The 23,490-nt window shown below is 40.2% G+C and overlaps 1 protein-coding gene and 1 long non-coding RNA gene across 3 annotated transcripts; one reads left to right on the top strand and one right to left on the bottom strand.

The window, feature by feature from the left end:
- The first annotated feature begins 207 nt into the window (after positions 1-207).
- On the top strand, positions 208-22,260 carry LOC137132478 (uncharacterized). Of its 2 annotated transcripts, XR_010915126.1 has the most exons (4): positions 208-426; positions 636-716; positions 11,449-20,582; positions 21,485-22,260. It is a non-coding gene; the product is annotated as an uncharacterized lncRNA (long non-coding RNA). The 2 variants fall into 2 exon arrangements; XR_010915125.1 differs by having other exon boundaries at positions 11,449-22,260.
- Positions 9,585-11,527, bottom strand: LOC137132477 (trace amine-associated receptor 13c-like). The gene is made up of 2 exons (XM_067514953.1): positions 11,332-11,527; positions 9,585-11,129 (listed from the first exon to the last, which is right to left on the bottom strand). The coding sequence occupies exons 1-2, from the start codon at positions 11,499-11,501 to the stop codon at positions 10,316-10,318; spliced, it is 984 nt and encodes a 327-aa protein (XP_067371054.1). The 5' UTR covers positions 11,502-11,527; the 3' UTR covers positions 9,585-10,315.
- Positions 22,261-23,490: the final 1,230 nt, after the last annotated feature.

The following is a 23,490-nucleotide window of genomic DNA, read 5'->3' as shown; positions in this document are numbered from 1 at the left end:
TTAGTAATTAGTCGAATCAGTTCTAATTTTTATCTCAAGATGAAGTACTCAGTAAGTCCTTGTACTTTAAGTACAAAAGCAGGTAAAAGATAAATTGGTATGTGTCTTTAAAAAAGTTAAAAAAAGCTAAATATGAAATCTTTGTGTAAATAAAGTTTATTGAAAACTGAGAGTATGGCGTTAGGTGACAACCTATCTGGACTTTTCTGTATTTGCATTGGTTGCCATTGATCTGTCAGCCAATCAGAAAGCTGGAGGGGTGGGCCGTGAAGGTGGCCCCGTAGTGTGAGTCCACGGGATGTAGTGTCATTACGATGAGAGCAGCTGAATGGAAGTTGTTGAAACCACTGTGCTGTGTCTGCATCCATTACTGCGGTGGGTGCAAACTCTACCAGGCTGTAACAGATGTATTTAGAACTTCAGAAGGTAAATGTCTCCGTGTATGTAGGTTTATGCTGTGTGCGGGAGTTTAAGTGTCTAAAATAAGATGCTAATCGCGATTAGCATATTAGCTCGTTAACAACGTTAGCATACAGTTTACTGTTAGCTAGTGTAAGGCTAAAATGAGCTCAGAAACAGCTTGCTAAGGGATTTAAATGAGCGAAGTAATTAAGTTATGTGTGTCTTTTAAACAGGAGATCACTTCTTTCCCCTTCATCATTCTACACCTAGTTAAATCGTTGTTTGCTGTGTGCCACTGACTGCTGGAGGAGTTTGTAAGTACTGACAAACACATACATGTCCTGTTCTTTATGCACTGTTTGTGTAATAGAGTTAACTAACATTTACTGTTGCTTCTAATAGTTACTTCTGTGATCTATTTCACAGTAAAAGTGTGTTGTCTTGTTTTGTTTTATTTTATGTCTTTGTTAGCGCTATAGGACAAAATTTATAGTGAACTTAATCTCATGCTCAGTGTTGACACATTTCATAAAATTAATTCAATTTGATTAAACACACAAAAACATGCATTCTGTTTTATTTGCCCTTAGATGAACTTTGATTAAATTATAAAATGTATTATATACCAACACATTTTCAGTTCGTTGGCACATGCTCTGAGGGCCCGCCCAGGAATGTTGTCTGGTCCTGCTGCTTTGCGGGGGTTGATATTCCTCAGAGCTTTGTGTACCTGGGTCGGTGAGACGGTTGGTGGAGGGGAGGGGGGTTGAGTGGTCCACGTGTGTGTGAGCCCCCTCTCTGCAGTGTAGCTGGGGAACTCAAAGTGGGTGTAGAATGTTTTGAGGTTGTCCGGCAGGCTGTTTTTTGAGGTGGTGATGTTGGTGGTGGTTCTGTAGTCTGTGATGTGCTGCAGTTTTGCCACATCCGCCCCGAGTCAGCAGTAGAGTAGAAGCTGTCCAGCTGCCTCTTGGCCGCTGTGATGGCTTTTCTCAGTCCGTACTTTGCAGCTTTGCTCTCGGTCTCATTGCCTGATCTAAATGCAAGAGAGCGAGCACGCAGCATGTGACGTACCTGACTGTTTATCCAGGGCTTCTGGTTTGGAAGCTTCCAAATTTGTATGTTGGGCACGATGTTATTGATACAAGTGCTGATGTACCCAGTCACATACTCAGCATAATCTTGTACGCTGACAGAAGAGTCCTCCAGGGTGGCTGCAGCTTTAAACACATCCCAGTCTGTCAGAGCAAAACAGTCCTGCAAGTTGCTCTCAGTCTCTGGGGTCCAGAGTTTAACCTGTTTGGTGACAGGGTGTGTTTGTTTCAGTATTTGTCTGTAAGCAGGGTACAGGAACAAAGAGATGTGGTCTGAGTGGTGGGGTGCAGCCCTGTATGCACCACGTATGTTACTGTAAACATTGTCCAGAGTGTTTTTATCACTGGTGGGAATGTCCACATGCTGGTGCTATTTGGGGAATACAGTCCGTAAACTACACTGGTTGAAGTCGTAAGCAACAATAAAAACAGCATCAGGACGAGCAGTTTCTAAAGCGCTGATGACGTCATGGAGTTTGCTGGGTGCTGCCGTGGAGTTAGGTCACGCTGGGGATGTAACCAGCGGCCAAAAACACCGCAGTGAATTCCCTCGGTAGATAAAAAGGACGGCACTTCAGCAGTAGAAACTCCCCATCTGGCGAACAGTGTTCATCAACTGTCTGTATATCTCCAGACCACGAGTTGTTGACAAACACACACACACGTCCCCCTTTAGCCTTACCAGACGCGGCCATTCGATTGCCTCGGTGAACAGTGTCATGGTAAAAGTGACAATTTCTGGTCCTAGATACCTCATGTGTAATTAGTAAAGAAGCTTCAACACCCAATATGTCTTTTAGGGTTTTATTATCTTGCAAGAGAAAAGTACATCGACAGAGTTTCAATTCTCTATCCTATGCAGTTCTAAACTTCATACATTCATACATAATTTTATAACCTTCTGTTGCTGGGCAGACCGTCCTCCGCCCTCAGGACACTGCCCGCGGTCCTTTCTCCTTTTATGGAAACCATTTCCCTTTCCAGAACTTTGATAAGCACCTGTGAGCATAGAGTAACTCTGGGTCAGAGCCAGTGTGGGATGGTCTGCTGTTAGACAATAACTGACCTTGTAGCAGTTCTGCAAACACTTCGAGACAAGGGTTAGGGTTAGGTTAACCCTAACCCGCCATGTGGTCAAAATTAATTGAATTTAAATTGATTGTGTAATGTAACTCATAACAAATGTTATGTTAAGGAATACTGCAACACAAAAAATGCTTCTATTTTTTAGCATAGCATATGCAAATTAAAATACATTCAGTAATCTGTTACTTGGATGGTGGGACTACAATGGTATTGACATTAATTGCATGGATGTTGTTTTTTTTTTATTCAGAAGATGACTTCCAAATGTCACAAGGTCAAGGGAGATAATGAATGATTTACCGCGTCATTATTTTGCTGTCTCTTTTATACACTAAAAGACTAACTGTAACAGCATTGTTAGACTCCTCAACTGATAACACACACCTAAAAAGGTCTTATAATGACCAGTGATTGTGTTGTTCATGAAGCATTCCACCAGGTGATTTTACAAAGATGGAACCTCTAGATCACATTGCTTGATGTCAAAAGTAGATTTCTCAGCTAATTTATTCTTTGCATGTGTAACCACACAAGACGAAGAATTACCGCTGACACACAGTCCAATGAACAAAAGTAAACAACAGGCAGCGGGGGGGCCCCTCAGACCCAACCCCGTAACCAGACAAACCATTGCCCAAAATGAAGTGAACTTTTCAAAGTTCTCCTTCCATCTTCCCATCACACTCCTGGCACCTGTCAATACACTTCCATCCTTATCTGTAATCACACGAACCTGCTGCACATCCTTCCCATCGCTATCTCTCTCCGCCTCACCAACCTGTACCAATCCACCTCTCCCTCTTTGGTGTCCAACCTAGTACACAAGTCCTCATATGCTCTTTGTTTGGCCTTTGCCACCTCTACCTTCACTTTACGCTGCATCTCCCTGTACTCCTGTCTACTCTCTTCAGTCTTCTCAGTGTCCCACTTCTTCTTAGCTAACCTCTTTCTCTGTATACACTCCTGAACTTCCTCATTCCACCACCAAGTCTTCTTGTCCACTTTCCTCTTTCCAGATGACACACCGAGTACCTTCCTACCTGTCTCCCTGATCAAATATAGCTGTAGTGGTACAGTCATGTGGAAGCACTTCCTGACCATCCAGAGTCTGTCTCAGCTCATCCGTGAAAACTACACAATATTCTTCCTTTTTCAACTTCTACTTTGTCCTCTGCTCTGCCTTAGTCCTCTTCAGTTTCCTCGCCACCAGAGTCATTTTACACACCACCATCATGTGTTGTCTGGCTACACTCTCCTCTACCAATACTTTACAGTCACTGATCTCTTTCAGTTTACGTCTACACAAGATGTCGTCCACCTGAGTGCTTCTACCTCGGCTCTTGTATGTCACCCTATGTTCCTGCCTCTTCTGGAAGAAAGTGTTCACTACAGCCATTTCCATCCTCTTTGCAAAGTCTACCACCATCTGTCCTCCTGCGTTCCTGTCCTGAAGATCAAATCTGTCCATCACATTCTCATCACCTCTGTTCCCTTCACCTACATGTTCATTGAAATCTGCACCAATCACCACTCTCTCACCCTTGGGGATGTTCTGAATAACTTCATCTAACTCATTCTAGAATTTCTCCTTCTCTTCTGACATCCTACCTGTGGGTCAACCACTAACAACATTGAACATCACGTGATGCCTTCAATTTCCAGCTTCAGACTCATCAACCTGTCTGATACTCTTTTCACCTCTAGAATGTTCCTCACAAACTCCTCTTTCAGGATAACTCTTACCCCATTTTTCTTCCTATCTGACCCATGGTAGAACAACATGATCCCTGCTTCTAAACTTCTAGCCTTGCTACCTTTCCACCTTGTCTCCTGGACACACAGTATATCCACCTTGCTTCTCTGCATCATGTCAACCAACTCTCTAGCCTTCTCTGTCATAGCCCCAACATTCAAAGTCCCTACTGTCAGTCCTACATTCTTAGCTTTCATCTTCTCTTTGCCTAGGAACACACCTTCCTCCTCTCCTTCTTCGACCAACAGTAGTCCAATTTTCACCGGTACCCTGTAGGTCAACATTGTGAGGGAAATTTCAAAATCTAGGTAACTCTGTTTCACTGTTTTCACACTTCTCACAGACCCACTATCAAACCTGTTTACACCAGTGCTTCCTCACCGTTTGCTCCCCAGCAAGACATCATGTCTCTGGCCACACAAAGAAGTGTGTTAGGTAGATATCAACTATAAAACTACCTACACCTGAACATTTGCTTCCCAGAAGGGAGGCAACGGGAACCAGCACAAATCATCAATCTCAAGGACTTAAAAGACAATGAAGACAAAAGGACAAAGTAACATGAACTTGTTAATTAAGACTCCTGACCACATTGTATGAAGGTTGATTTGCATTGACTCATCCCTTTGTTCTTTGTGTGAACCCAGCTGTTGAGTTATATGTATAAAAGGCTGAACAACCTACACATCTTGGTCAATCAGATTGGCCCACTCATGAGTGTAGCTCTGTTCTGCTCTGCATGTTTCTCTATTTTGCTGATTAAATTCAACGTTATCATTCATTTGTAAGTTGCCTTTTTGCCTCCTAACTTGCCTTACAGTTTTTGCCACGACAAACGGCACCGGTTGTCACAGTCCTGTCCCCGTGTTTAAGTTATTTAGCTTTATGTCCTGTTTTGGCTTTTATTTTATTGATCCTCCAGTGTCTCTTCCTGTGAGTCTGTTTGCTGTCTTTACCTTCCTCATTTTGTCCTGATTTGTTTCACCTGTTCCCCTGTCCTTTTATACCCTGCTCTCCCCACTGTTCTCTGCCGGTTTGTGTTAACGTGTGTTAGTACTCAGTCTGCCTTCGTCACAAGTTTGTATCCTGCCTGATCCCTGTCCGGACTTTTGGTCTATGGTTTGTTAACTCCTTGTTATGTGGTCTGATTATTCCTCGCTATGTGTTTTGGTCTCTCGTTTTTACGTGGTTTTGTTGTTCCTAGATATGTGGTTTGGTTATTTCTAGTGTTAGTGGTTTGGTTCTCCTTTGTTAGATTTGCATTAGTTTATTAGTTTATTTATTTACTTTACCCTGTTCCCTGTATTAGTTACCCCTGTTAATTTCCCATTGGCTGTAGTTTAGTTTGTCTAGGTTCTATTCCCTTCTGTCTATTCCTGTTTAGTTTGTCCCTGTTAATTTACCCTCTTACCTGTGAATTAGAATTAGTTTAAGTCTAGTTTGGTCCCTAAATGTACCCTGCCTTGTGTTAGTCTTGTATGTGTGCACCCCGTTGTTTGGATAGCTGTTTTAGTCTGTTGTTTACCCTGTATGTGTTTAGTTTGTTGTTTTGTTACCTTTAGTTCTTTAAGTGATTTTTATGTGTTAACCCTCCTGTTTCTTTATAAATAAATACCCATCTCTTTATGCCTTCTCTTGCCGTCTCCTTACTTGGGTCCTTTCTAAAATACTTATACTAACCGTAACACCGGTGGCGGTCGTTGTTAACCCAGGTCCCGACCGATCCGGTATAGGAACTATTTTCAGTGTGAAAGTCATGATTGACATTTTTAATTTGGCATGTGTTTTACGTCGGATGCCCTTCCTGACACAACCCTCTGCACTTATCCAGACTTGGGACTTACACAAGAAGATGCAGTTGCATTAAGCAAACATTAGCTGACTGTAATATTAACTGTTAGCTAATGTTAACGTAAACACAGGCCAGCAACCAACTGTAACATTTAAGTATGTGGTAATATTAGCATTGTTGTTGCATCTCTGTTTATAACAAAATGAAACGCTAGATAAATGATAAGTGGTCTGGACTTGTATATATCGCTTTTCTACCTATTGGTACTCAAAGCCCTTTATAGTGCTTCTTTTTCACCCATTCACAATCACACACACAGGAATTGCTATACATCTGGCAAACACTCACCGGGAGCAACTAAGTACGTGTTCAGTGTCTTGCTCAAGAACACTTTGATATGTGACCGGAGGAGCCGGGGATTGGGGGGCAACAACTACGGAAATGGTGAACAACTGCTCTAACTTCCTGCACCACTCCGGATTAGCTTTTACAATTTTCACAGGGCTCCCCTGTCACTGGCTTCACTTAACTTCCTCTGACCACAATCCAGGTTTTTCTTCTTTGTTGACATCCCACAACTTAGATTTGCTTAAGTAATCATTTGACAGGCAGACGTAAAAAACAAAACAAAACTGGGAACTAGTGGAACAACCGAGTAGGAGCGTGAATGCCCCGTGCAGCAAAGCCACTTTAACAGCCGTATTTCCAAACTTGAAAGTGATTCCCCAAGCTGTGGATGACAGCCTGAGTAATCATGAATGCTCAAATCAACATGGTGAGACAGCCAATAACATTTGTTTTACTATGAAGCAGCAGTGGAGATGGACCAATCAATCAACTAGAATCTCCAACAGCCACTACTGCTAAAAAACAGACACAGAGCAAATGGATAAAAGAATGGCTGGATTGACATCGAGGTGACATTATAATTAAATTCATCTTTAAATTCAGACCAGTTTTGAGACCACTGACTGGGACATATTCAGAGAGACTGCAACCTATGGCGACCTCACTGACTTGGAGAAATACAAGTCATCAGTGACCAGTTACATCAACAAGTGCATAGATAACATCACTGGTGATAAGGCAGCCCTAATAACAGCTAGGGCCAAACTGTCCCGGGCCATCAGAGAAGCTAAGCGCTCACACGCCCAGAAGATTCACAGCCACTTTACAGCCGTGCATTAATGGCACATGTGGCAAGGTATCAAAGCCATCACCAAATACAGGAAATTATCACCTGCCTGTGACACAGATGGCTCCCTTCCAGATGCGCTGAACAACTTCTATGCTTGGTTTAAAGTGGAGAACGATGTTACAGCGAGGAAGACCACCCCTCCTGCTGATGACCAGGTGCTGTGTCTGACCACGGCTGAAGTGAGGAGAGCTCTGCACAGTCAAAAGCAGCTGGACCAGACAAAATTCCAGGCAATGTGCTCAGAGGATGTGCAGACTAGCTGGCAGATGTTCTTACTGACCTCTTCAACATGGTTTAAGTCCACCACCATCATCCCCGTGTCGAAGAAGTCTTCTGGAAGAAGAAGTGTTGCACTTATCATCATGAAGTGCTTCGAGCGGCTTGTCATAAGTCACATCAAGACCCTGCTGCCCCACACACTGGACCCTCTTGCCATATTGTCCAAACCACTCCACGGACGATGACCTCTCCACCACACTAACCCATCTGGCACTCACTCATTTGGACAATAAGGACACACACGCTTGAAATGCTGTTCATAGACTTTAGCTTAGCATTCAACACCATCATCACTCAGCAGTTGATGGAGTAGCTGAGCCTGTTGGGCCTGAACACCTCCATCTGCAACTGGATCCTGGATTTCTTGACCGAGAGACCTCATGCAGCCCGTATCGGGAACATCACATCCAGCACCACCATACTGAGTACTGGGGCCTTCAGGGCTGTGTGCTCAGTCCCCTGCTGTTCACTCTGCTGACTCACGTCTGTGTAGTGATGTGCAGCTCCAATCACATCATCAAGTCCGCTGATGACATGATTGTGGTGAGTCTCATCAGTAAGAAAGACCAGTCAGTATACGGGAGAAGTGCTGGACTGATGTAAAGGTAACAACTGTACTCTGAATATGGAAAAAACTAAAGACCCTAAAGAGATGGTGGTTGACTTCAGGAGGAACTTGGGTGACTACTTCCCACTGGACATCGGCGGCTGCTTGGTGGAGATCGTCAGGAACACCAAATTCCTAGGCGTTCACCTGGCCGAGAACCTGGTCCCACAACACCAGCACCTTCAACAAAAAATCCCAGCAGCGTCTCTACTACTTGAATAAGCTAAGGACGGCCCAACTCCCAACAGCCATCCTGTCCATGCAACCCTAGCAGGTGTATGACTGCCTGGTTTGGGAACCGCACCATCTCGGGCCGCAAGACCCTACAACAGATACTAAGGACAGCTAAGAAGATCATAGGGGTTTACACCACACGCTACATCCAAAAAGCCACCAAATTTTGGGTGACCGCACACACTCCTCACACACACTCTTCAACCTCCTGCCGTCTGGGAAAAGATACCAAAGCACTCGGGTCCTTACATCCCGACTGCCCAACAGTTTCTTTCCACAAGAAATAAGACTCCTCAATACAAAGGGACTGGACAAACACATGCGCATTCATGCACGTGCAGACACACACACTCCAACAACCCCGCTGGAACATTTTTTCTTTTTGCAATTTTTTTATTAAGCACAACATTGCTGCCTTGTACAGTAGGTTACACACTCACTGTACTGGTCGGTGCCGTCTTGTGGTGTTTTTGCACTGAACATTTCATTGTACATGTGCACTTTTTGTACAGTCTATGTATGTCACTATGTTAATTTATGTTGACTCATGTAGCACCTTCTGGAGGAACGTTGTTTCATTTCACTGTGTACTGTACTGTATATGGCTGAAATGACAATAAAAACCCACTTTACTTGACTTTACTATTAATATAAATTAGACTGTATTCTAGGGAAAAATTACTGTTTAATAATACAGTAAGTTGTAGAAAATTGGGAATTAAATGTAATTTGTAATTATTGACATAATACTTCCATTTTAAAGAAATGTAACATCTTTGAAAGAAAAGTTTTTAACAAGTTTTTAACACAATTTAAGAATTTGTTTTTCTGTAATTTTGTAACAATTCATGTTAAGGATTTAAACCAAACGATGACTTTTCAAGCTGCATTTATTGCATTATTTTGTAAGTTCACCAGCTACCATCTACTTTATGCTGGAAGGAGTTTAAGCAGTCAATTAGCTTCAAGAGAAATATTCTTCAGTTAACTAAAGTACCAGGAAAAAAAATAAATCAGGAGGGACTATGTCAGCTGTTTTCAAGCATTTTGGAATGCATCGAAACACAGTAGTGGTCAAGGCTCCAATCTCCTACTGAGTATAAAGAACTTAAAGACCACAGCAGTCATTAAAATTTGCCACACAATTTGCTGCTGCAATACATAAGGAGCCAACTATAGAAGTTATGATCAAAGCTCTTAAGGCTTCCAGAAAGCTGCTGCCCCTAAAATAAACAGTGAACTGACCTAGGATGTAGTGAGGTTTTCATAATAAATCTGATGTTTTAAAATGAAAGTGATTCGCATTATAATCTGCTGTTCTCTAATATGTGGAACTTAATATTGAGGTTGACACAGATAATACATTGTTATTGATTTATAAAAATTTGATTTCTTGTTCTGTGGCACTGGGGTCCATTGTTGGCAGTGATATATTTTTATTCAGAAATTGTTACACTTTATTTCTTTATCCAGCAATGTTTACGCAGGAAGCAGTGCTAAATGATAAGTCAAGTATTTACTCATGATGAGTTAAGTATCTACTCATGCTCAACTAATGCTTCATATTGTGCAGTTGTTATAAAGTGTTAACAAATATTTTTGTAGTGGATCTTTGCAATATAGTAGTTTACTACATCCCAGTAAGAAAAAATATTTTTTTTAATCAGAAACACAGGATAGACTAAAAATATACAAGTTAAATATCAGCAGCCATGAATGTATACATAAACAAATGTTTTGAGCAACACACTCGAACTGACTGTACCACAAGTGTTTAGAATCCACAGTTTAAAACCTGGTTGACAAACCAGGTTTTTTTTTTTTTTAAACCATAGAGCAGATCACATTTCTGTCACTGCACTGCAGTGTCTGTTTACAGCATGTTGGTCTCACGGGAGCCAGGCTGCAGTATCTGAAGAGAGTAAATGAGTCTAATAGCTTTTCTAAACCAGGGGTAGAATAAGGCGTAGATCACAGGGTTCAGACAGTAGCTAACATACAACAGAAGGTAAGCGAAGGTTGAAAATAAACCACCAACAGATGGATCTTGTACAAAAGAGAGAGAGAAATATGGACAAAAACACATTAAGAACACGACTACAACAACACCCAGAGTCCTGGCTGCTTTTAGCTCAGATTTCTTATTCATTACAGTCCTTGAATGTTGGAGTGTGACGGCTGCAACATGAGAGCGCATGGCACGAGCCTGAGACACAGCCGTCACAAACACTCTCATGTATAGAATTATGATCACAGTGACTGGAGCAATAGATGACAAAATATTGTCAAAAACTCTTATAATGTTATCCATGCCTCCCACACATTTTCCATAACAGGAAATATACCGTCCTGGTTGAGTCAAAAAGTCCTTTAAAATCAGACCATTGTAGACAGCAGAGCAGGTCCAACACATAGAAATCCACATTTTAACTCTTGTCACAGTGACTCTGGTGGGGTAATGCAAAGGTACACAAATGGCCACATAGCGATCGAATGATATAAGTATCATGTTTCCTATTGAAGTACCAAGAACAGTCGAGCTCATATACACACGTAGTGAACATAGGAAGTCACCATGAAACCAACATGTTGTATGTTGGTGAGCTTCTAAAAGGGATTCAAGCCCACAGAGAAAGTCTGACACAGCCAGAGAGAGAATGAGGAGGTTGGTGGGTGTGTGCAGTTGCCTGCAGGGAGACAAAGACATGTAATGTAATATCAGACATTAATGTAAAGTGATATGTCTTACATGTGGCACATCTGGAAATTTAACATTCAAAAACATTGTCAGCAAAGCATAAAATACATCTGGTGTCAAGATGTGAAGTTATTTACACATTAACTTTTATAAATAGAATCAATTGTACGTTTTGCTGAGTTTATCTTTACCTGAAGTGGGAGACTGAGATGATGACGAGCAGGTTGAGAATCACAGAGAGCACAGAAATGGAGAACAGAAAATACAGGAGGGCAGCTTTAGACTGACTGACCTTTGGTTTTCTGCAGGAGGAATTGAGGAGCTGTGGAAAGCAGAGCTCTGCTCCGTTCTGATCCTCCATCCTGAGAGAGATGAGGAGGAGAAGCTGCAGCCCTGACAGCTTCTGACTAAAACTGTCAGACAACTGATATTTCAGTTTCTGTCTTAACCTTCACCCCTCTCTCTCTGTTGGCCACTGATGTGTGTCTCTTGCTAATTACATCGCATCGTCATATTCATGACTTTAATTTTTTTCTCTCTCTCTCTACTTATGCTGTTCTACTTTCTCCCCTTGTACTCAGTTTTGATAGTATTATAAGATGAGTTTCAAAGTCAGTCACAAAACAATACTGAAATAAAAGTGTTTTAGTTTTCTGTACAGTATGTCCACTGTACCCTTCTAGTAGCGTTCCATCAGGAATGCAGTGTATTTAATTCTAAGGTAGGCTCATATAATCCAATCTGCAGTACATCTTTTCCCCAATCCCCGGTCTACAGTACTGAATCTTACTTTAAATGGTAAATGGTCTGCACTTATAGCGCTTTTCTACCTATTGGCATTCAAAAGTATTTTACACTGCTTCTCATTTACCCATTTGCACTCACAATTACACAAACACACCGATGGGGGAGCTGCTATGCAGCTGACCAACACTAACTAGGAGCTTTGACATGTGACCGGAGGAGCCAGGGATTTGACAAAAAACTGAGGGAAGGGTGGATGATTGCTTTTACATTCCTGTGCCACAGTTACTCCGGTTGACCAACCTGCCCGATGTTTTGTTGTTGCTTTTGTTCCTCTTTTGCTTTCTCTCTCCACTTTTCACTCACCCTAATCGGTCAAGACAGATGGCTGCCCACCCTGAGCCTGGTTCTGCTGGAGGTTTCTTCCATTAAAGGGTGCTTTTCTTCTCTACTACTGCCCAGGGCTTGCTCAAGGGGACTTGTTGGGTTTTTTCTATACATCTTTATAGTCTTGACTTTATTCAGTAAAGTGCCTTGAGAGGAATTTGTTGTGTATTGGTGCTATATAAAGAAAGTTAAATTGAATTGAAATTGAATACTGTCTGTCAGATCAGATTTGAAACTAATGTTTATATCTCACAGCTGTGAGTCACGATGTGATTATACTGTATGTTTATATTATATGTTTCATACACATTCACTCATATAACCTCCTAAAAGGTTCCTGAGCAACTAAACTACAAAGGTAAAAATGGTTTTTCAGGGAACATTTGATATCTATATTATAGCCCACTGCAACATGTCTTTGGAATAAATGAAGCAATAAATTTACCTACAGACATGTAAACACAGGTGTATCACATTGATGTGATAGCAAGCTGGTAGAATTATTATTATTTTTGACTTTTAGGCTTATCCAGTAGAAGTGTGATAATTTGGATTTAAGACTAATGTTCACCACAGACAGTAGGATTCAGTACTGTGGACGTTTGGCTAGACTTTGCAACATCTAGTTGCTAATTGAAGAACTGCAGGTTTAATTTAATGAGCCTGCTTCAGAATTAAATGCACTGCATTCTGAGACCGTTCTCATTCCCAATGTGCTGCCACACAATTATAGTGTGTCAGTTTCACTGTTTGTAGCATTTTGTTTTTATGTAATTTATCGTGTAACTTAACCTTACCCTGCAGTTTTTGTGTATATACCATTTGTGTCGCTACCATAGCATCAAAAGCTGACATTCCTGGAGTGTCCAATACTGACAAAACAGTGCACCCATAGCATCATTGCCAGGTGCTGTTGCAAGGGGTGCTTCTGAAGCATCTAGTAATGCCTATGGGTATCTGTGGCATCAATATGATCCACCAAAGGATGTACAAAGTGACACAATTTGACGCCATATGTCATTATCGTCATAATATGATGCCATGGGATGAGAAACTGTTTGGATTCATTATGAAGCACCACCAGTAGGGTACCCCTGACATACCGCACAGAAAAACTATGTCACTTTCAATGGCTACATCTGTCCAATAGCTTAAGAAAGATCAATAAGACCTTGATCCCTCTAAGACTGCTTCTCCCCCATTGATCTTACTGAGCTAACTTTAACAAATGCTTCAATAAAAACGACATGTCTGTTAAACCCCATCCTGAATAAACTGCTCAAAGAGGTTTTATCTTTAACAGACACATCAATATTAGATTAATTTATTTTTACAAACAAGCTGTACCAAAGGTCTATAAGGCTGCTGTAGTCAAATCCCTACTTAAAAACTTAAAAACTTTGTCCTGAGTCACATCTTTTAGGCAATTACAGAGCAATACCCTATTTATCCCTGAAAAAGTAGTTGCAAGCAATTATGCGACCACCTGTACAGATATAACTTGTTTGAAAACTTTCAGTCAGGATTTAAAATTCATCATACTACAGAAACAGCACTGGTGGAAGTGACCAATGTCGGCATCTCAAATTCTGTCACATGTATGACAGGCATACTGCCAAATGTCAGTGGTATTTTGTACATACTGGGTTTACGAATTAGTAAAAAGCAATGGAAACTGAAACCAATACACCAGCCAGGAACTTGTAGCAGGTACAAACCATCTTAGTAAGGCACTAATTAAAGTTTAGGGCATATAAATGAGCTTTAAGTTAAGATTTAAAAATCTCTGATAAGTCAGACTCCCTAATGTAATCAGGGAGGTTATCCCATTAGAAAAGGAAAATGTAGGGACAGAGCAGCTTCGCCCTCTGGGAATTTATGAGTATGAGCATGAGCAATTACATTTAAGATTTTTTAGGTCATCAGAAGCAGATATGAAATCTGATCTTACATGAACAGGGAGACAATAAAGGGAAATTAAAAATTGAGTACTATGGTAAAATTTTCCAGATTGTTTGAATTCTAATTACAGCATTCTCGACATAAATTAATTTCACTGCATTACCATGGAAAGATGAGATCAAATTTGAGCTATGTTATGTATTGTAAGAATGTAAGAAAGGCAGTTTTAGTTTTGTCTTTGTTTGTATTATTCAAAAGAGAGGTTAGGTAACACCTAGCCTAACCTCAAAAGTAACTACGCAATTCTTGGCGCTCAAGTAATGTTAGTCTACCCTGGGATGAATAAAGAGAGAGAAAACACACGTGTGGCGTAGGTGATCGGGCTGCAGTGGAGTGATGATGCAGACCACGAGACAAGACTTTTAAGTCAACTGGAGTAAGGAGAAGATGCTTCATCAGTGCAGTTAACCGATATCACTGGTATGTAAGCTGATTTTTATGTTAAAACTTATTGTGTAAACTACTGGTATTAAATAATTTGGTTAAAGCATGTTTTGGGTTTATCAGTCTTTTTATGAAATTATTCAGCATGGTATGCTAATTAGCCACGCAGAGTGTAGAGGACTTAAAACTTCTGTTAAACCTGTTACATAATGTTGGTGGCTAATATATGTTACATTTTATCTTTACATCTTCTGTTTGTAAGATTATCAACCTGTTTTGACTTCTTCTATGCTGTTTCTATAGGGTTTAAACTGTTTCTATCCTGTTTCGAGCCTGCTTTGAACCTTTTCTGAGCCTGTTTGGAGCCGGCTGTTTTGCTACTGAAGAAAGGGTCAATAAACAAGGCAAATGTAGAAGAAACTGAGTTATTTCCGATTTCCTTGTGATTGGCTTATGCCTTTTTCAAGTTTGGGCAGTTGTTGAAGACGAAACCCAAAAAGACTTGACAGTGCTAGGCCAATAACCATCATCTCAGTTTTGAATTTAGAAGCACAATGTTATTCACATTATTTTCTACAGCAGTGGCGTGACTCAGTTTTAGTAATCTGAGAAGCACCATCTGTATTTACAGTATCATCTTTATAACAATGGAAATCAATAACTGTATGATTTGGCCAAGGACTGCACCCTGATGTATTCCATGAGAAAATGCTTATGTAATAATATTTTAGGAAACACATTGTGTTCTTTCAGAAAAAGAATTTTAGCCAAGCAAGGGCTAATCCAGAGAAATCAAATTTCTTCAGAATTATATGTAGTCTCGAAAGAACAGAGAAGCACAGAGGTTAAATCTGAATCTGTGTTAAGTCAAACAATCTTTACCACTTTAGTGAGTGCAGTTTCAGTGGAGTGTCATGACCTAAACTTAGATTGAAAAGGTTCAAGAAGTTACTATTAGACCCATTGGCTAAAAGCGTTCCATCTAAATGAACTCCGTCCTCCAGACTGCTCCTTGTTTGGCACAGCCCGTAAAATAGGTCGTGGAGGAGGACTTGCCATTGTACACAGTGACTATTTCTCCTTCTGCCAATTAAGTCAGGACTCCTTCAGCTCGTTTAAACACCAAATGTCTAAGGTTGGCACTACAAAGTCTTTTTACTGTGTTTTAATCTACAGACCCCCTGGTCCTGCGCGTGTGTTTTTAGATGAGTTTGCAGAGTTTATATCCACTATTATCAAATTGGAGTCTGTTTTAATAGTCTGTGATTTTTTTTTTTTTAAACATCCACATTGATCACGCTTCCTGCAACATAGCATTAAAATTAATATCTTTGACAAAGTCCTTTAACTTCACACAGCATGTGTATGGTCCCACACACAAAAAGGGCCATACATTGGTTTTCAGTTTGGGCCTGTGTGTGCATCAAATATCTATCAACGATATTTAAGTGAGTGATCACAGTTTCTTTAATTTGTCCTTTTAAATGGAGTCCCCTTCATCTAAGTTGATAACTCAACGGCGTATTATAAATCAAGCTGCTGTTACTGACTTCAATGTGCTGTAAATAAAACACCGTTCCCCAAAGATTACATTATATATAAAATTGTGCCTCCTCTGTGTTGATTGTGCTTGGAAATACAGCGGATTGTCACACGTGAGGATGCTTCTCACGCATGTGATCTCCCGCTCTGAGTTACATGACTGGAAGGCCAGTCCCAGCAATGTCTGAGGCTGAATTTTCCTAATATTCTCAGGATTTAATGTGTGAAAGAGGCTAGAATGCCCTTTATGTCTACAGTGAAGTCAAGAGCTAACAGCTGTTCTAAGTGACAAACACCAAAGAGACTCCCTTTCTTCAAAAGAGGAACAAGTAACTCAAGCCAACATAAAAGCAGCAATGTAAATGTTTGTTATTATAGCTACAAGCTAAACCTGTAGGCTAAACTAATAAGGAGCTTGAATGAAGAGTACAGTAAAGTATTGCCTAACAGCAAGAACCTGGAGGTTTGGCAGTGTATAATTTAACATACAATGCCTTCTTTAAAAAACAAACTAATAGCTCTGAGAGAAATTTTGTAAGTTTTCCACGGATGTGCTGCTGTCAGCAAAGACTTCATTTTTATTCTGGGTCAGCTGCTGACCGTACTCTGCACATTTTCACTGTTTGGATTTGTGAATTCACTCACTGAAGAACATGAACAAATGAATTTCTTTGTCCATAGAGCAGATCACATTTCAGTCACTGCACAGTCTCTGTTTACAGCATGTTGGTCTCACGGGAGCCAGGCTGCAGTATCTGAAGAGAGAAAATGAGTATGATAGCTTTTCTAAACCAGCGGTAGAACAAGGCGTAGATCACAGGGTTCAGACAGGGGTTAATATGTAACAGGAAGACACCAAAGGCTGCAGATATTTTATCAACAGAGCTATGTGGTACAAAAGAGAAAAAGAAATATGGGCAGAAACACATTAAGAACACAAGTACAACAACACCCAGAGTCCTGGCTGCTTTCAGCTCAGATTTCTTAGTCATTACAGTCCCTGAATGCTGGAGTGTGACGGACGCAACATGAGAGCGCATGGCACGAGCCTGAGACACAGCCGTCACAAACACTCTTAGATACAGAATTATGATCACAGTGACTGGAGCAATAGATGACAAGACTGCATCCAACATTTCTGAAATGCTGTCAGTGCCCCCCACACACTGTCCATAGCAAAACCTATACCATCCTGGTTGAGTCAAGTAGTCCCTTAAAATCAGACCATTGTAGACAACAGAACACGTCCAAGACACACAAATAGACATTTTAACTCTCCACACAGTGACTCTGGTGGAGTAATACAGAGGGTCACAAATGGCCACATAACGATCGACTGATATAAGTATCATGTTTCCTATTGAGGCACTGAAAATGATCGAGCTCACATAAACATGTAGAGAACACATGATGTCACCAAGAAACCAACAAGATGTTTGTCGATGAACTTCTAACACTGTCTCAAACCCAGAGAGAAAGTCTGACACAGCCAGAGAGAGGATGAGGAGGTTGGTGGGTGTGTGCAGCTGCCTGCAGGGAGACAAAGACATGTAATGTAATATCAGACATTAATGTAAAGTGATATGTTTTACATGTGGCACATCTGGACATTTAACATTAAAAAACATTGTCAGGAAAGCAGAAAATACATCTGGTGGCAAGATGTGAAGTTATTTACACACTAACTCTAAGTAACATTTTCACTTATAAAAAGAATCAATTGTAAGTTTGCTGAGTTTATCTTTACCTGAAGTGGGAGACTGAGATGATGACGAGCAGGTTGAGAATCACAGTGAGCACAGAGATGAAGAACAACAAATACATAAGGACACCGTCAGGCTGACTGATCTTTGGTTTCCTGCAGGAGTCATTGAGGAGTTGTGGAAAGCAGAGCTCTGCTCTGTCCTGATCCTCCATCCTCAGAGAGAGGAGGAGGAGAAGCTGCAGCCCTGACAGCTTCTGACTAAAACTCCTGTCAGACAACTGATTTATCACTTTCTGTCTTAACCTTCATCTCTCTCTCTTTCCCTCTCTTGCTAATTACATCACATCCTCATTCATCAGTTTCCCTTTCTCTCGCTACTTCTGTCTTGTTCTTTCTCTACTTTTATTGACAGCTTTGATGGAATTATAAGTTTCTCTCTGCTTGTTTTTGTTCACACAACAACTCGTTGTTTGGTCAGTTTGGTTTAGTGTTAAATAGAATATTGTACCATAATCATAATTCATAATATTCTTTAGAAAAACATGATTCAGTGTATTATTGTGATGTACCAGCCATAATATATTAAATAATAATTTTTAAAACGGTAAATATTGTGAATTCATTTAAAATGGGATATCATTCATTATCATATGTATCATCATCATTCCAAAAACAGTATTTGGTGTTTTACAAAAACATCCAGCAGTTCAGATGTCTGTAGATGTAATTTAAAAAACTTGCAAGGATCTGCATAATAAACCTGTCGCTAAACCTGGTGAGAAAGGTAATAATGGAGGACATGCCATTGCACAGTTAAATGATAATTTCAAAAATACAAACTTGACCAGCTGTGATCCAGTCAGTCATGTCTGTGGCACAGTATGGCAATAAAAATGCTTTCGCATGTAGGTAGCACACCACTTACTCATGGACAACCATTAGCACCGTTTCTGACACAACTTCTGGAGTCTTTTATGTCTTTTATGAAGTGGTACAATCAGTCATTTATATTTTGTTAATATTAAAGTCTTTACGGTCTTTTAAAGCTACGCTTATGTGTATGAATTTGGGTCCTGAAAGTGAAACCTTGACAAACTGAAGTCAAGGGAGAGCCTTCCCACACTGCCTCCTGCCATTATTTCCACCAACCCTGTCACAACTAAAGAAAGCTTCAAATTCTTCCTTCATTGACTTGAGCTGGGAAATAAAATGAACTTTATTCTGAGAAATGCTGAGTAGAGGATGTATTTCCTGCAACAGCTAAGGACGTTTGACAGTCCACAGGAGCCGCTAATCCCATCACTCTATTACATTCTGGAGCCGTCACCAAACAGGACAAGAACAGATGGCAGCAGTAAGTGACATCTGCAGACTTACTCATTGGTGCTGCCCTGCCCACTGTTCCACTGTTTATTCGATGACCAAATAATATTAGCAAAGAATGAACAGACAAAGACATTAAGTGATCCTGCATTGTAAATATATAAATATTACCAAGCCAAGCTAAGATAGCTCAACTAATGAAGTTAGCTTAATGCTGTCTTAATGACTAAATATAATACCTTTTGTCCCACCATAACATTACAAATCATGTAACTTTAATAACGAGCACAAAATAAACTCTAGCAAGCTAGTTGAGAAGTGGTTGGCTAGGGGGCCCGGTTTTATTTTTAATAAAAAATACAATTTTTAATAAATTCATTACTTTAATCACAAGAATTGCTCATTATTGTCCAGGAGTACATGCATGTAACTCTGTGCCGATTCAAAACAGCAATGCCCGAAAATGAGGCTGAAACAGAGTTGGTCTTCACTAGCTAAACTAACGCTAATGCTAATTAGCATTAGCGCTACCTAGAGGGACCGTTTAAACACTTTCATTACTTTTACCCGCCACATTGCTGCTAATGCTGAGATTTATATTATAATTTACATCTGTTTTCTTAAAATTGTATAAATCTCTTTATTCATCATTATCAGCTAAAAGATCTGTTAATAAATCAGTGCAGGTAATTATTTAATGGGTAGTTGTAATATTTATCTTGTCCAACAGTTGGGAAGAGAGTCTGTATCTTCACTTTGTCGTTGCTAAGGAATGTATTTATTTTGCAGTCAGATGCAAATTCGGGTTGTCAAATAGAGCTCAACTCTCCATGTGATGCGTCCCACACTGCAGTGGAAGATGACGACTTAATAAGGTGGTTGAAGCCAATGCTGACTTGTACCTAACGCTTCAAGACGAGGATTAATCTGGTGTTTCCTAATAAACGAGTAAAGGATGCTAAATTTTGAAAATGCAAATATTATGTTAAATAATGTGTTTTGTTTTCTGTCATTGGATAGAGGACCTATCTTACAACAAGCAATTCAGACTAAGAAACTGCTAAGGAGGTAGCAACCATTATTGCTGAAGTGCACAGACCTGCAAGTTTGATCTTTTTTATGTTGTGATTCATTGTATGCAAATGAATGATATGGAAAAATAATTGGTAGCATTATGGCCATTTTAAATTTTGCTAGCTTTTTTAAGTACTACTTAAAATAGAAAATCTGAAGCCACGGTATAACTTCTAATTTCCTATTCTTCCCTTTTCTGTAAATAGTTGGTCAGAGATGCTTTGCTGACAAAAGCAGGTGGTCAGGATGTGTTAGAGGAATACACAGCCCCACAAGGCAGCTTGTCAATATACTGGTTGCTCACATGATTGAGATGCATGGGTAAGTTAAACAATATGTGTATGTTTTAACTGTACTATACTCAGGATCCCCACCCGAAGTCAGAGGGAAAGTATGATTTGGTCATTGTTGCGTTTCTTCCCTCTCTCGGCACCCTGTCATACGCTTTCTCTAAATCTACAAAGACACAATGCAACTCCCTCTGACCTTCTCTGTACTTCTCCATCAGTATCCTCAAAGCAAATACTGCATCTGTTGGACTCTTTCTAGTCATGAAACCATATTGCTGCTCACATCTGCCTGTAGCTTAGCTTTCACTACTCTTTCCCACAACTTCATTGTTTGGCTCATCAGCTTTATTCCTCTGTAGTTGCCACAGCTCTGCACATCTCCCTTGTTCTTAAAAATGTTAACAACATTAAACATTAAGCTTTGAATTTCCAGCTTCAGACTCATCCACCTGTGTGATACTCTTTTCACCTTTAGAAGATTCCTTACAAACCCCTCTCTCAGGATAACTCCTACTTCATTTCTCTTCCTATCCGACCCATCATAAATCAACATGAACCCTGCTCCTAAGCTTCGAGCCTTGCTACCTTTCCACCTTGTGTCCTGGACACATAGTATATCCTCCTTCCTCCTCTCTATCTTCGACCATCAGTAGCCCAATTTCCACCTGCACCCTGTATGTCAACAGTACCGGTGGCGCTAGTTGTTAACCCAGGGCACTATTAATGCTATCAATAATAACAAAAATGAAATAATTTAAAGTGGGACACTACCATTATCATCCCACAGCTCTGTGATAATTAAACAACATTTGATGTTTTACTAAAACATCCAGCTGGTCAGATGTCTGCAGAAAGTTGACTTTCTCAGGACCTGTAGTCAGTTGATCTATGGGCATTGCTAACACATGACTATGTATCCACCTGATCATTAAGTTCACGGCTGACACTATAGTAGTGGGAGTCATCCACAATGACGAAGAATCAGGAATGTACAGGGAGGAGGTAACATATCTGGAGGGATGGTGCAGAGAGAACAACCTGGTGCTCAACGTGGACCAAAACAAAGGAGATGATCATGAACTTCCGGAATACATGACTTGAGCATTCTCCACTCTGCATTAGTGGAGATCTAGAAGAGGCAGTGGGCAACATCGAGCTTTTTGCAGTACAGATCTCCGATGACCTCACCTGGGTGAAAAACACCAATGCGAGGGGCCAGCATAGACTGCACTTTGCAAGGAAGCTGAGTTTAATGACATACTGCATGCCTTCATGGTACAAACTTCATGGTGGTGCAGGGTGCAGAGAAGTTAAAAGGAGTCTCTGCCCTCTGTATAGGAATTCTTCCAAAACTGGTGCACTGAACATTGTCAAAGACTTTTCACATCCTCTCAATAAACTGTTTTAATTGTTTCCATCAGAGAAAAGCTATCGCAGTATTAAAAGGACCAACAGACTGCTTAACAGCTTCCTACCACAAATGGTCAGCTTGTTGAACCACTGACCTAAAACCTTACTGCAATCCTTTGGATCGTAACTTTACTCTATTGGTTGTCACTTTTATCTATTCTACTATTTATTAAATTTAAATCTTTAAAATGTCTTTTTTAGTAAGAGAGAAACACAGTTTTATTCAGTCTGCACTACTGCTGCTGTATGGATGACAAAAAGACAATAAAGTTTGATTGATTGACTTTTTTTAAATGCAATTTATTCAGAAACCACATACCAATGCTTAACTGTCAACTCTACCTGTAGTGGCAAATTAAAAGGGTACATCACTTTGCTAAACGGCCTTCCTCTTCTCTCTAATCTGACAAATACAGCGAGTCAGATCCATAGCCAGCTTTTAAACCATTGGGCAAAGGATTACAGTAGCCAACTAATTGTTTACCTTAGTATTTTTATTTCTTCTGAAAATTAAAGGAACACTGAACCCAATTGTAAAAAAGATACTTATTTAAAAAGTTTTACGACATGCAACAGAATTTTAACTGTGCACACTCCTTTAATTAGGAATGTGGCTGTGTTTAAAAAAAAACAAACTAAGGTATTAGATATACCAAGATGGTCACTAACAAGTAGAAAAAATATGGTGCAACAGTAACTTCCCTAAAAACTGGACAGTTCTCCAAAATTGCTTTAATTAAATAGGAAAACCAATGACCTGGCAGGCTGCCAAGAGGACTTTAGAAACAATATAGAAGCTGCAGAAATGTCTGTGTGTTCTACATGTGACAACAATTTTTCATGTCTGAGCTGTGGGGTTGGGTGGCAAGACAGAATACTCTTCCTATGAAGAAATAATCTAAACCCAGCTACGTTTGGCAAAGGCCTACTTAAAATATCACAAAAGCATGTGGGAAAATCTGGTATTGCCACAAAAACATCACTGCATATCACTAAGTAAACATAACACCCACAGTGAAGCATGGTGGTGGCAGCTTTATGCTTTGGGGATTTTTTCCTTCAGCTGGAACTGGGCCTTTAGTCAAGGAGGTAGGCGAATTTAACTGAAAATCTGTGGGGTGACCTGAAGAAATACAGGGGATGCTCTCGTGATCTGACAGATTTAAAAGCTTTTGCAAGGAAGAGGGGGCAAAGATTCCCAAGGCAAGATGTGGCATGCTGATAGACCCCAACCCCCCTAAGACTCAATGCTCTCTAACATTCAAGAGGTGCTTCAACAAAGTATTAGTTTAAGGGTGTGCATATTTATTTAACCACATTATTAGAATCTTTGAATTTAATTTATTGCTGTGAAAGATATCAGTTTTCAGATTTACTTACATCTAAAAATCCTGGCATTTCAGCATTGGTGTGTAGACTTTTTATGTCCACTGTATAAAGATAACACAATAACATATACAATTGCACAACTTTTAGCAACTTCTGCCTGGCCAGTGTGTGAAATGGTAGAATACAGCAGTCCATCTCAG

This window comes from Channa argus, chromosome 9 (genome assembly GCF_033026475.1).
Source record: "Channa argus isolate prfri chromosome 9, Channa argus male v1.0, whole genome shotgun sequence".
NCBI lineage: Eukaryota > Metazoa > Chordata > Actinopteri > Anabantiformes > Channidae > Channa > Channa argus.
Note: the sequence above shows the minus strand (reverse complement) of the source record. Positions and strands in the feature narration are given on the sequence as shown.